The following is a 12,868-nucleotide window of genomic DNA, read 5'->3' on the forward strand; positions in this document are numbered from 1 at the left end:
GCAAACACAAAAGGACAACTGAACAGAGCGAGATGTGTTTGTTTATTTGTATCCTCACAGACGACTATGCTAGGAGCTATGAATCTCACTTTAGATGATGAGATCGGCACCCGACGCCATAAATTCATCTTGCCGAAGCACCAGATGCCACCAAACAAGGCCGCGTCCTGCAGACGATGCTCTGGGCTTACAGCTAATAAGTGTTTGTGGATGCCATTCCCTGGGAACATGTAATCCTGCTCTGTTGTTCTGCATGCAAATCTTTTTGTTTTATAGAACAGTGTCTCCTTTTAGCTACATTGAATATAAACCATTACACAATATCCTGCTTTTAACATCACTGACACACATCGATTCTGTTTGTTAGTCAAGTATTAGGTTTGTGGCTTCGTCTCTACCAATCTTATTATTATCTTATTATTCTATACCTTCTCAATACTTCTCAATAATATTGACTCTATCCAAAATTCAAAACTTGCCATCTCATTTTTTATCAAATTCTTGATTTCATGTTTTAGCCCCTGTCATAATTTGGGTATTTAATTTTTGTTTAATTTAAGGAATGTTTTCTATACACCTGTTAGTATTACGATAACGTCAAAGTACAGTAAAGGGTAATGTTTTAGTTTCTTTACTGGAACAAAGATATTCAGGTATTATAGTAACGGAATAATACTCAAGAAGCTTTTTTTTAAAAGCTGGATCCAACTACGTATGTGATTTTAGTGGGTTTGAACATCTCGGTATAAATAATTCTATGTGAAGTAATCTCATCCAGAGGTTTAAACAAAACTATTCATTATTGATATCTTTAAAGGAAATATGAAACCTAACAGCTGATTGTGATGCACTGTGCATGTTTTGTTATCGTAAACAGACTAAAGAGTAGGAACTTATTTCTAGGTCCACCGTGTTGCATCAACCATCAAACAGAAATCCTCAGAGACTATTTTAACACTCACACAGGAGCAGGAAACAGAGCAGAGAGCAAAAAGCATGAGTTCTTTTCTCATGTCTAGCGTTTACATCTCTTTTACTGCCTCCATGTGTGAGTATCAACCACAGCATTAAACACAAGTTAACAATATAAGTTATCATTAATAACCGTACTCAGACGAGATGAGATAATAGTAAAGAATCAGTGTGAAGTTGTTGGACAGACAGCCTTGCTAGAGACCTGTGTAGCCCCGCCCTAAAGCATCCCCTGCTTTATGGTCTGTTTGACTCTAAATGGACCATAATGTACTAAATGAACATCATGCTGTTTTGAAGAAGACTTGAAACTAGAGATTGAGACCATAAACTCATGTTTACAATGTTTACTGAGGTAATAAATCAAGAGAGAAGTAGAGTCATTTTCTCATAGACTTCTATACAACCAGAGGAGTCGCCCCCTGGTGGACACTAGAGAGAATGCAGCTTTAACACATGAAGCTTTAGCTTTACTTTTCAGAACCGGAGGTTACCGTCTGGCTCACACATCAGACTACATGCAGAACAAGTAAACGTGAATGCTACAGTGAACTAAATGAATATGAGCACACATTCTGTGACTGACAGCTCTATGAAGTGGGACTCATATTTGCCCACTTTGTTTGTGTTCACTGAATTACGCAAGATGGGAAAAAAAACCTGCACCCTGAGCCTCCGGGTCTGAACACCGTCGCTGCCACAGGAGAGGGACATTCGGTGTTAGTTACATGAGGACAACATGGTGTCAGGATCGGAGGAACCAGGATGACAGACAGTACCCTGAAGTCTTCAATCAGCTGAGCAGACACCGTCTAGCTGTCTGGTCTTTTGATCTTTTACTCGCTCCCGTAAAATACTCTCCTTGGACGGACGGGACACTCGTGGTGCCGTACGTCATTTTAAAAGCACAACTCTCTCTTTCCTCTCTGGCATTCCAACAGGGCAAACCTTTGCTGTACCTCCGACCATGACCAGACACAGCAACGCAAACATCCCGTCCATCATTGTGCACCACAACAGAATCTCACCGTGACAAATCCCCCCCGATATGAGAAGAGAAAATAAAAAGCAGGCAGAGGAATCACAGGGTAGGAGTGTAGGTTACCTTTCTGGTATGTGGAGCGGAGCTGAGGTTTGTTAAATGACAAGACTTGGTATTTCTGTCACATGTAGGATTTGACCGGAGTCACCAGTGTGTGTGGGTGTGTGTGTGTGTTCTTTTTCTTTGTGGGGCTTGGTTTGCTCAAATTTCTGCGACACATATTTTGCAGCGATGCACCGCAATATCAGTGAACACATCCTCCAGACTTACACATGAGTTATACCTACAAGGCTGCATTAGGGTGCACTTAACAACCACATCCCTGCTGTTTACTTTACACCACCAGTGAGATCGTAACATCTTTGTCTTATGTACAGTGGGTTCAGATATAAAAGGTAATGTCAGCTGTCGGTTTCTTTAGAGATGTAAATTCTTTTAAGTGTAATGTAATTCCCATTCCAAAAATGAGGTAAATAATACTTATATTATACTTAATAAAACAACTGTAAATATCACGCTCCATGTTATTCTATTTTAGTAGAGACTGGTGTTAGTATCACTTCTTATACACTTTGTTGTTGTATTTTACATTTTCTATTTAAGGTGAATTTTTTACTTTATTTATTGCCCTTACTCTTATTGCTGTTCCACTTTGCAGCGGTGTCAATATTATTTATTTAACACTTAATAATTGTTATTCTATTGTTTATATATGTTAATATTTGTATTCTATTGTCTTTTGCTATTCCTATGGGACATGCTCCTCCTCCCAAACACACATGTAGGTCTGTACCTCATTTCATTCTTATTTGGAGCCAATAAACACAACCATATTTTATTTTTAATTTAAGTTTACTTATAATCGGAGTCTTGTTTTGTGTGGAGTATCCATTTTTAATTTTGTAATACAGTGGATATAACAAAAATAGAGTGATATGAAATGTTAGGTGATCCTGATTGACTCTACTGTGGTTTTATTGTGTGTCTATTCTGCACACATCTACTGCGCGTCTGTCCTCTGTTGCTTCTTCCTGAGGTTCCTTCTATTGTTTTTAAAGATGATTTGTTTTCCTGATGTGAATCGAGTGTCTGAGGACAGAAGACTATGATGTGCAGATTGTAAAGAACTGTTGAGGCAATTTTGTGATATTGGGCTTAAAAAAGTGATTCGATTTCAATTGCTTCACAAAGCATTCATGAAATGTCTCTGCCTTATAAATAGCACCTTAAAGCGAGAGAGGCATTCTGTGAGACTAAAAAACTGAACCTAAAATATCCCCCCCCCCCCCATGGCTAAGGAGGGAAGCTGGTGTTTTGGGGGTTTATTTTTAGTTTCTTAACAGCGGGTAAAACAGACATACAGGTGTAACGTGTAGTTGTCTCATTTAAAAGCAGCACAGGTGACTAAAACATTCACACATTTGCATTTTAATTGGGAACAACCTGTAGCACATATTACAGTACGAATGAAGCAGCGAAGGTGACACGCGAGGGTCAGAATTAACGTTGTAACGGCTGTAACGGTTCCTTATTGTAACGGTTCTTTATTGTAAATTCACTCCAAAGAATTATTTGTTGTAACGGTTGTAACGGTTGTAAATAGCAGCTGTTCGGTAAATCCCTCCCCAGCCAGTCAGCCACTATAACGGTTCATCCTCTCGTACTTACCGCCGCTTGTCGACGTCAAACACACGCACACACAACTTCTCCTCCGGTGTCGTCTACCGGTGCTGTTTCATCACACCGGTGTCGGTAACGGGGGGAGAAAAAAAAGGTGAGGCGGCCTGTAGCAGGTGTGGTTGGTAGTCTTCTCTCTTTTTCTTTTCTTTTTTTTTATCTCAGGGTCTAACCGTTAGCTGTCCAACCGTCACTGTGCCGAGCCGGCTGTCCGCTCCGCCGCCATCTTGGTTTGTGATGGGGATCCGCCGCGCGCGCACGTCTCTCTCTCTCTCCCCCTCTCTCTCTCTCTCTCTCTCTCTCTGTAATCTCTGTAATCTACCTGATGCTGACAACGCTCACAATTATCTCACTATTATCTCTCTATTATATCACTATTATCTCAATGTTATCTCACTATTATCTCAATGTTATCTCACTGTTATCTCACTATTATCTCACTGTTATCTCACTATTATCTCAATGTTATCACACTATTATCTCAATGTTATCTCACTATTATCTCACTATTATCTCACCATTATCTCACTATTATCTCACTATTATCTCAATGTTATCTCACTATTCTCTCACTATTCTCTCAATGTTATCTAACTATTATCTCACTATTATCTCAATGTTATCTCACTATTATCTCACTATTATCTCTCTATTATCTCAATGTTATCTCACTATTATATCACTATTATCTCAATGTTATCTCACTATTATCTCACTATTATCTCAATGTTATCTCACTATTATCTCACTATTATCTCAATGTTATCTCACTATTATCTCACTATTATCTCTCTATCATCTCACTATTATCTCACTATTATTTCAATGTTATCTCACTGTTATCTCAATGTTATCTCACTATTATCTCACTATTATCTCACTATTATCTCACTGTTATCTCACTATTATCTCACTATTATACTATTATCTCACTATTATCTCACTGTTATCTCACTATTATCTCACTATTACGCTATTATCTCAATGTTATCTCACTATTATCTCACTATTATGCTATTATCTCAATGTTATCTCACTATTATCTCACTATTATCTAATCAATTTACAATTCATTATTTTATTTTTTATTAAACTGGCCTGATTCTGATCTTGATTAATGACTTGTTATTAAACAACATAGTTTATTAAAACATATTTGACTACAGTACTGTTTTTCTATTACTAAATAATAATGAGTAATATTCATAATTTGCATTAAATTCCATGATTTTTCCCTGAAGAAGACCTGTCTCCTCAAAGTTGGTGGAATGTAACAAAGCTGTTTTATAATTTTAAGGTTGTTTTTTTTATTATTGCTTATTATTTTTACTTTTTTTTAACTGTTTCACCATAAACAATTTATTCCGTATTGTATTTTATTTATTTATGTTTCATGTAAAAAAAAAAGGTGGTTAAATGAGACTACTAAACAGCGTCTGAACAAAACGTGTAAATCGCTTTTTTCAAATATTTTTTCAGATAACTGATTTTAAAAAGTATGTTTTTAGAATTAAGGCTCGTGAGTTACGGTGGAGTCTCAATATGTAAGTGAATGAGAACTTGATTTGTAAACATGCAAACGTAATACAAGTATAATAATGTAACAAATTTTTCCAAGCAACAGTAATTGTACAAAAAGCTAAATAAAGTAAAAACATTGCCCTTCCGAGAGGAATGGACTATATGGAAATATGCATGAAATATTTTTATACCTGACTTTGGTTATAAATTAATGTCAAAGAGATCGTTAGTGATGAGTGAATTGCATTTTCATCAGGAAAATGACTACAGACGAAACTTCAAAAGAAACCGTTGACTGTAAATGTCCCCCATTGGTTTGTGAACTGATGTTTGAAGCCTCGAGTTTGACAATTTGGCCGTCGCCATTATGAATTATAAATTTCTTCTTACATCCCTTCCCTGTTTCTTCATTTAAACACACTTGACACTTTACATTACACTTCATCATACTTGTTTATAGTAGGCTACTGTTATCTGTTTGTTGTGCACTTATTTTATATTCTTTTATACTATATTGTACATTTTAATATGTTTCTATTTCTTGCACTGTGTTGATTGTTGTTGATTGTTTAATGTTATGCACCAATCACTATGACAAATTCCTTGTATGTGCAACATACATTGGCAATAAACGGTTTCTGATTCTGATTCTGATTCTGACAACAAAAAATACAATATAATTTTACTGAAAATCTAATTTTATATTTCCCTTCTTTTTGGATTAACATTGAAATAACAACAAGTATGAATTCAGCCACAAATCTATAAGTGACACTCAACTAATTATGTGAGGGAATAAAGAATTTATTATTATGTTGTTTTTTAATACAATATTTTAATTATTTCACAGAGTTGCAGATGTAATTGCTGATGTTGGACTTACAATAAACATAATAGTTGCGCCACCTTGTATCAACGCAACGACACTTTATTGATTATACAGAATATACCGTAGTATATTATAACGTGATGCTTTACCAGATTAATACAACCTTCTTTATTACTTAAAATATACTCAATAAGGGTGGGACAACATTGTAATAATTTATTTTAAATTATTATATATTTTTAATTGTCACTCAATTATTTTCCTTTTGACTGTTTTTGTTCCACAGCTGTGAATAAATGTATTATAAAGGTGATTGAATGTAATCTCATTACATGTAGGGATGATGAAAGAGGCTTTATGATTAATAATACACAAGTTAAAGGAGCACAAAAAATACAAGAATAAATATTTTGTTGACAATGTGGAGCAGACTTTACAACATAGACCCGTAGATTGGAAAATAAAATCTAGTGAAAATGATGCTAAATATCGATGTGACTTGGATTTATGAACTCAGTATTTCTAAAACAACTGCAGTTATAATTGTTAGTCAGACGATGTATCTCTGAAACAGATTACAGTCTGAAACTAGTCGACTTCTTACTCATTAAGGACCCATCAGCTAATAGTTGTTTCACTTATTTATTTGTTTCAGTAAGCACAAAACAATGCAACACTTAGACATATAAAAGTTTATGACTTTATAGTGTCACAGATTTATATTATATTTTTTTGGGGCTATAGTAAATTACCAAAATCTATAATTCCAAAAATTTCCAGTCGTTTCACAGAAACATTAATCAGTATTTTGATGAGCGTTTCATTGTTTAAGTCATTTTTTTAACAAAAACTACAAAACATGTTTTGGTTCCAGATTCTCAAATGTGACATTTTTTTCGACTTTTCTCTGTTTTTAAACAAAGTGAAGTGAATATCTTTAGATTTTTGACTGCTGATCAGACAAAACATTAGAAGTTTGATGACTTTAATCAGTGAGCTACATGTTTGGAGCTCCAGACTTAATTTACCACTTTTGATAGATTTCTGTAGTAAGAAAAATGAGTTAAAGTGGACAAAAACAAAAACATATGCATGAGAATATATCTTTTTATTGATCCATTAAATGTTTCATAAATGACAAGGTCCATCCCTAAAGGGCTTTTGACATGTGATGATAACATTTGACACAATGATTATGATTAGGGCGGCACATATTAATTAAATCATGTCATACATAACAATAGAAGCGTTTGTAAAGCTATGATTGGATTACTGAACTGAAACGTTCTGGTTTCCTGTTTGCACGGGCACAGATGTTTCCTCGCTGAAGTATTTCCACCTATAAGCTGTAGACATGTATAAAGGATTTAATATGAAGCTCATTCATTTAAATGGGCACAGAAGATACATGAGCACTCAATATCTGACAGCAAAACTAATCAAAAGCTTTACGTAGTCAAATGTAATTAATGCAGAACTGGTATTCTGCATGCTGTCTTAACGTTCATCTGTGGACAAAGGTTGGTATTTGACCTTTGACATCCTGGCCTTGTACAGGACCACGGCACTGATCATGCCAACAGCTGCGAGAAGACATCCAGCGATGAACACCAGGTTCAGATTCAGGTGGAGCGCTGGAGAGACAACAAGCACCATGTTTTAACTTGATCTGGTCCAAAGTGGCTCAAACAAGTGAAGTGTGCTGGTAACAAATAACCTTTCTCTGGTTTCATACCTGAGCTTTCGCTGCTCTCCGCTGATCTCTTTAAGCGCAGGGGACCCTGGGAAACGAAGTGCCTGGCACTCTCCACGCGAACCTCTCTCTTTCTGCGGTGGTGGTTATGAGGCCAAGTGGCTGGCGTTGTGGAGCTGATGCATCCCTGAGAGGACCTGGTGTTGGGTTCCCCTGCTGCACACATCAGGACTGTGCAGCTGATGTACACCTGAATGAAACAGAACACGCTGTCATCACACCAGCAGACGGACCGACAGCAGAGCTGTGCTCAGATCCAGTTAAAACCTCCGCTCCACTTTGCATCTCCACGACAGTCAGTGACGTCCACCTCGTCCTCAAGTCCATCCGTGTCAAGTGGGACCAGTTTATTTCTTAAAACCTCGTCAGCGTTGAGTTTATTAGAGATGCAGTTTTTCTGTCATGATCGTTAGACATCAGATTCACAAAGTGAAGCCACAGGTTGTAACAACCAGTCAAGTTCATAATAACCACATTCAAAAGTGAATTTAAAAGGAAATACAATGTTGTTCTATAAAAGGTGAGATGGGAAACATAGATTGAGTTTCACAAAACATGTCAAAGATGACGTGTTTTTGTTGACAAATTGCTTTTCTTGAATTGCTCGACTAATCTTTATTGGAAAAAAGTCTATTTTATTTTATATTCTAATAAATGTCTGACATTATTAATTCAAGTATTGTTTTTGATCAATTATTGATGTGATAAGCGTCTCAGGTGTTTTCAGAGATTTGCTTCTATCTGATTGGTTGTTACGACCTGTGGCTTCAGTACAAACATGTGTTGCTTCACATTGTGTGTTATACCTGATGAAGATCCATGACGGAAACACTGTGCCTCTAATAAAGTTCACATGACTGCACCTGTCCACCAAGTGTGCATTGATTACCACTTAGTACAACTAGTCAGATAAATGAAAGGACGTCATGAACTGGACCTATTCGTTGAAGCATTTAGAGATTTCCCAGAGACATCAACAGTCCTCTGCTCCGTTCTTTACCTGATCAAACATGCCGATGAACTTGAAGGCCTTCATGCTGAACCTGAATTGTCTCGGGTGGGAGGGGGAATGGATCTGAACGGTCGGGTCCACTTTACACCTAGTCAGAGCAAAACACAACAAAAAGATGAGACACGTTGCCTTTGTTACTCTGTGCCTTACAGTGGATGCTGCTATAGGGGCAGAGGTATTGTTCTATTGGTATTCACACAATAAGAAAAGTACTATAGGTTATACAAAAGATGGAGTCAGTGAAGCATTGACTTCTACATCCTGACAGGGTGACATTGCACAGAAGAGCCTCTAAAGCAACAATCTGTTATGCCCTCTATTGCCACTAGGGGGTGTGTCCATGCCTACCCATTCTCAATGATGGAGTAGGTCTGCTGGGAGTTCTGGTTGTCATATGGTGAAGCTCTGCAGGACTCCACAAACAGCACGGTGTTGTTGACGGAGGAGGTGGCCTCTATCTGCATGTAGACCCTGCTCCCTATTTCATACACCACCGGGTATGAAGTTGAATCAACCATGGCTTGGTATTGGTCGTTAGCATAGAACTCAAACTGGTAGGTGAACCTGCCGAAGCCCCTGTCCCACACTGAGACGATGGGCCTGTGTACTGTGAAGGCCAGTGTCACGTTTCCACGTTTGGGGTACTGGCAGTAGAACTGCACCTCCAGCAGGTGTTTCCTGGTGATCACGTCGGCTGTGTTGTCAAACGTGGTGATTTCATTCTTGAACCTGAGGTTATCCCCGTCTTCCTGCAGTGAACAAAGGTTATGTATTCAGTCCTCATACTGCTAGATAAAGGCAACACCAACGACTGAGAGAGAAGAGCAGCCGGTAACAAAAGCCTGCGTTACCTCGAGCTCAGTGCCACAACCGCTGAGGGGGATGTCGGCGAAGACGTAAGTGCTGTTGGAGTGCAGCCTGCAGGCGATGTTGGCGCCGTCGTTGAGCCGCAAATGATCCTCATGGAGTCCATGGAATGAAGATTTCTCAACCTCTACTCTCATCGTGGACTCGGTGCAGATCACATGGGAATCAACTAGAAGAAGAGAGTGTTAGAAAATACACATTATATACCAATGGTGTACTTATTTACAGGGGGCAGTAATGCCAACAAGAACTTCAGCAACGTTCCAGCAAACAAAGACTGCGAGCTGGTAAACATTGATGTGAACAGTTCATGATTTAAAATACTTTGTATGAGGAAGGAAAGGCACCCAAGGCCACGATGCACACAATGTGTTCTAATGAATGTAAACATGGTATTTGTTCGTATACTAGGAAACTCCACAGGACACCTTTAGGTTGTGTTTCCACCAAAAAGAAAGTTTCTTTACAGTCCTGCTGGTTTGGTTTCACTGGGTATGAACAGTGAACGTGGTATTTTTGTGTAGAATGTTTTGCATTCAATGACGGCTCTGAATTTTGTCTGGTAGGAAGGTTCAACCAATCACAGCACTTTATAGAAGTGCACGTCTCGCGGCTTTTTAACCTCTAATGTACGCCAGCCATGCAGACAATATTTGGCTCTTTAACTTAGTATTTAGCGTGTGATATATTTGGTGAAAATACACACCATTACAGCTGTACTTAAACAACTAAATGTTGAGATTAAAGTAGACTCACCTGACACCCTCCGAACTTCTACCAGAACACACCTCATCTCGGACTGATAGACGCCGGACCTGAGGAGCATCGGTGAACGCTGATTTAATGCCTGTTACTCTTTCAGTTAGGCTGATATGTCATGTTCAAATTATTACTGGTGGTTTTGGCTCCTAATTGATGAATCTCTACCTTGTTGCTTAAAAACACCAAACACAGAGAAATGTCACTCACTGTGGAGATGGGGTGGCGTGGTGATTGTGACTGTGATGGTGTGTGTGGCTTACCCGGTCACCGCTTCAACAGCAAAGCAGATCGGGAAAAACTCCCCCAGGTTATCTTGGATAGGCGTCCACCTGATGACGAACTCCCCATGTGTGTTCCTTTGCTTGGTGATGTTCAGTGGGCCGCTGATGATGATGTCATGTATTCTGTGTGATAACAAAGCAAAGAAAGCAGAGATTTATTGACTCTTTCCTCTCTGATGTTATCTCACGCGCCTCAAGGCAACACCGGTCACGTCGGCTCTCACTCACGTTGCGTGTGACGCTCGTGCTCTGACTCTGATCTCCACTTCTCTGTCGACCTCTGCATGGAGGCGGGCTCCGTTTAAAGGTGTCGGGACCAAAAACTCTGGCAAGTAGAGTCCCTCCTGACACGAGGGAGCAGCTGGGTCCACTGGAGTTAAAAAATAGAAGATTAATTTAAGTTACAAAGTGCAATAAGTAAGTTATACTTAAAAACCGACACTTTGCTGCTGTCTGTGGATCAAAACTTCAAAGCTGCCTCAGCAAGTGTCGCTGATTTCTATCAAAGACAAATGGTCTGCTGGCTGTAGCTGTTCATGTTGTTCATGAAAAGAGTTTAAAGAGACGTGTTTTTACAGGACAGAGACGTTCAATGTGGGAAACTAAATTCACAGGTAATATAATAGTATTTAGTATTTAGTAGTGGATAAATAAAATGTTAAAAATCTAAAGCTGGTTTCTGGTCAAACTGTTCTCAGAGACTCCTGACTTTAAGATTTATAAAATAATGTCTTCTGCCACATCTCATTAAAGTGTTGCAGAGCTGCAACATGAAGCAGGGTTTTTGTGGATTGGCTCATTGAAAATTCTGTCACACAATAAAAAAATAACTCACCAAGAAAGGAGAACTGCAAAGGTAGTTTACTGAGTGGTGGAGGTGTGGTTGTTGGTGGTGTGGTTGTTGGTGATGGTGCGGTTGTAGTATAATGCCGCCATGGGTATGTGGTTGTTGGTGGTAGTGTGGTTGTTGGTGGTGGTGGCGTTGTTGGTGGGGTTGTTGTTGGTGGTGTGGTTGTAGTATAATGCCGCCATGGGTATGTGGTTGTTGGTGGTAGTGTGGTTGTTAGTGGTGGTGGCGTTGTTGGTGGGGTTGTTGTTGGTGGTGTGGTTGTAGTATAATGCCGCCATGGGTATGTGGTTGTTGGTGGTGGTGTGGTTGTTAGTGGTGGTGGCGTTGTTGGTGGGGTTGTTGTTGGTGGTGTGGTTGTAGTATAATGCCGCCATGGGTATGTGGTTGTTGGTTGGGTTGTTAGTGGTAGTGTGGTTGTTGGTGGTGGTGCGGTTGTAGTATAATGCCGCCATGGGTATGTGGTTGTTGGTGGTGGTGTGGTTGTTGGTGGTGGTGGCGTTGTTGGTGGGGTTGTTGTTGGTGGTGTGGTTGTAGTATAATGCCACCATGGGTATGTGGTTGTTGGTTGGGTTGTTAGTGGTAGTGTGGTTGTTGGTGGTGGTGGGATTGTAATATAATGCCACAATAGGTATGTGGTTGTTGATGGGGTTGGGATTGGCAACCCCGTGCCCCACGTGCCCACCCACACACTGCGGGCATGTCTCTTACTCCTTCCAACCAGTGGAGCCCTGGAGGATCGGGATCCATCAGTGTAGCCCAGAGTGATGTGCTTTTGCGGGAAGTCCTCCACCACCATCTCAAATCCATAAACTCTGGGGTTGAAAGTGGATTGATTGTAGTGTAATGTGCAAGAGTCCTGACGATGTGAACATTTTGAAGTTAAGTGAAGGAAAGCATCAGTGAAGTATTGAACAATGTATTAGGAAATTTACTTTTCAACTAACCTGATCTAAGGTGAAGCCTGAAGGTCGTTCACACGAGCCACACTCTACATTTGGGATATTTCCATATCTGCATCGAACTCTGTCTCCATCAGGATCAAAGGACATCAGCTCGTATGTCCGTGAGCAGTTCTCAGGAACTCTTGAGTGGACACATGAACATGAGTCAGTAACACGAGTCAGTAACATCAGTCAGTAACACGAGTCGGTAACACGAGTCAATAACACGAGTCAGTAACACGAGTCAGTAACATCAGTCAGTAACACGAGTCAGTAACACGAGTCAATAACACGAGTCAATAACACGAGTCAGTAACACGAGTCAGTAACACGAGTCAGTAACACGAGTCAGTAACACGAG

General features: G+C 39.4%; 2 protein-coding genes across 4 annotated transcripts in view; both read right to left on the reverse strand.

The window, feature by feature from the left end:
• LOC142934154 (C-myc promoter-binding protein-like) overlaps window positions 1–3,947 on the reverse strand; it is a 63,270-nt gene extending 59,323 nt beyond the window's left edge. For all 3 annotated transcript variants that reach the window (XM_076078577.1, XM_076078576.1, XM_076078575.1), the window contains exon 1: window positions 3,683–3,947. The gene's annotated coding sequence lies outside the window, so the exon portion shown is untranslated. The remainder of the gene's footprint in view (window positions 1–3,682) is intronic.
• A 3,181-nt stretch (window positions 3,948–7,128) lies between these two features.
• LOC142934283 (ZP domain-containing protein-like) lies at window positions 7,129–10,466 on the reverse strand. The gene is made up of 6 exons (XM_076078796.1): window positions 10,430–10,466; window positions 9,658–9,842; window positions 9,155–9,555; window positions 8,795–8,894; window positions 7,777–7,984; window positions 7,129–7,675 (listed from the first exon to the last, which is right to left on the reverse strand). The coding sequence occupies exons 1-6, from the start codon at window positions 10,464–10,466 to the stop codon at window positions 7,539–7,541; spliced, it is 1,068 nt and encodes a 355-aa protein (XP_075934911.1). The 3' UTR covers window positions 7,129–7,538.
• Between the last annotated feature and the right edge of the window lie 2,402 nt (window positions 10,467–12,868).

Source organism: Anarhichas minor, unplaced genomic scaffold (genome assembly GCF_050575085.1).
Source record: "Anarhichas minor isolate MPS153535 unplaced genomic scaffold, ASM5057508v1 ptg000067l, whole genome shotgun sequence".
In the NCBI taxonomy this organism is placed as follows: Eukaryota; Metazoa; Chordata; class Actinopteri; order Perciformes; family Anarhichadidae; genus Anarhichas; species Anarhichas minor.

Coding starts and splice junctions, on each gene's coding strand:
- LOC142934283 (XM_076078796.1), bottom strand. CDS start 10,466: ATGAGGTGTGTTCTGGTAGAAGTTCGGAGGGTGTCAG. Junction 9,556..9,657: donor GTTGTGGCACTGAGCTCGAG/GTAACGCAGGCT, acceptor TGTTCACTGCAG/GAAGACGGGGATAACCTCAG. Junction 8,895..9,154: donor TACTCCATCATTGAGAATGG/GTAGGCATGGAC, acceptor TGCTCTGACTAG/GTGTAAAGTGGACCCGACCG.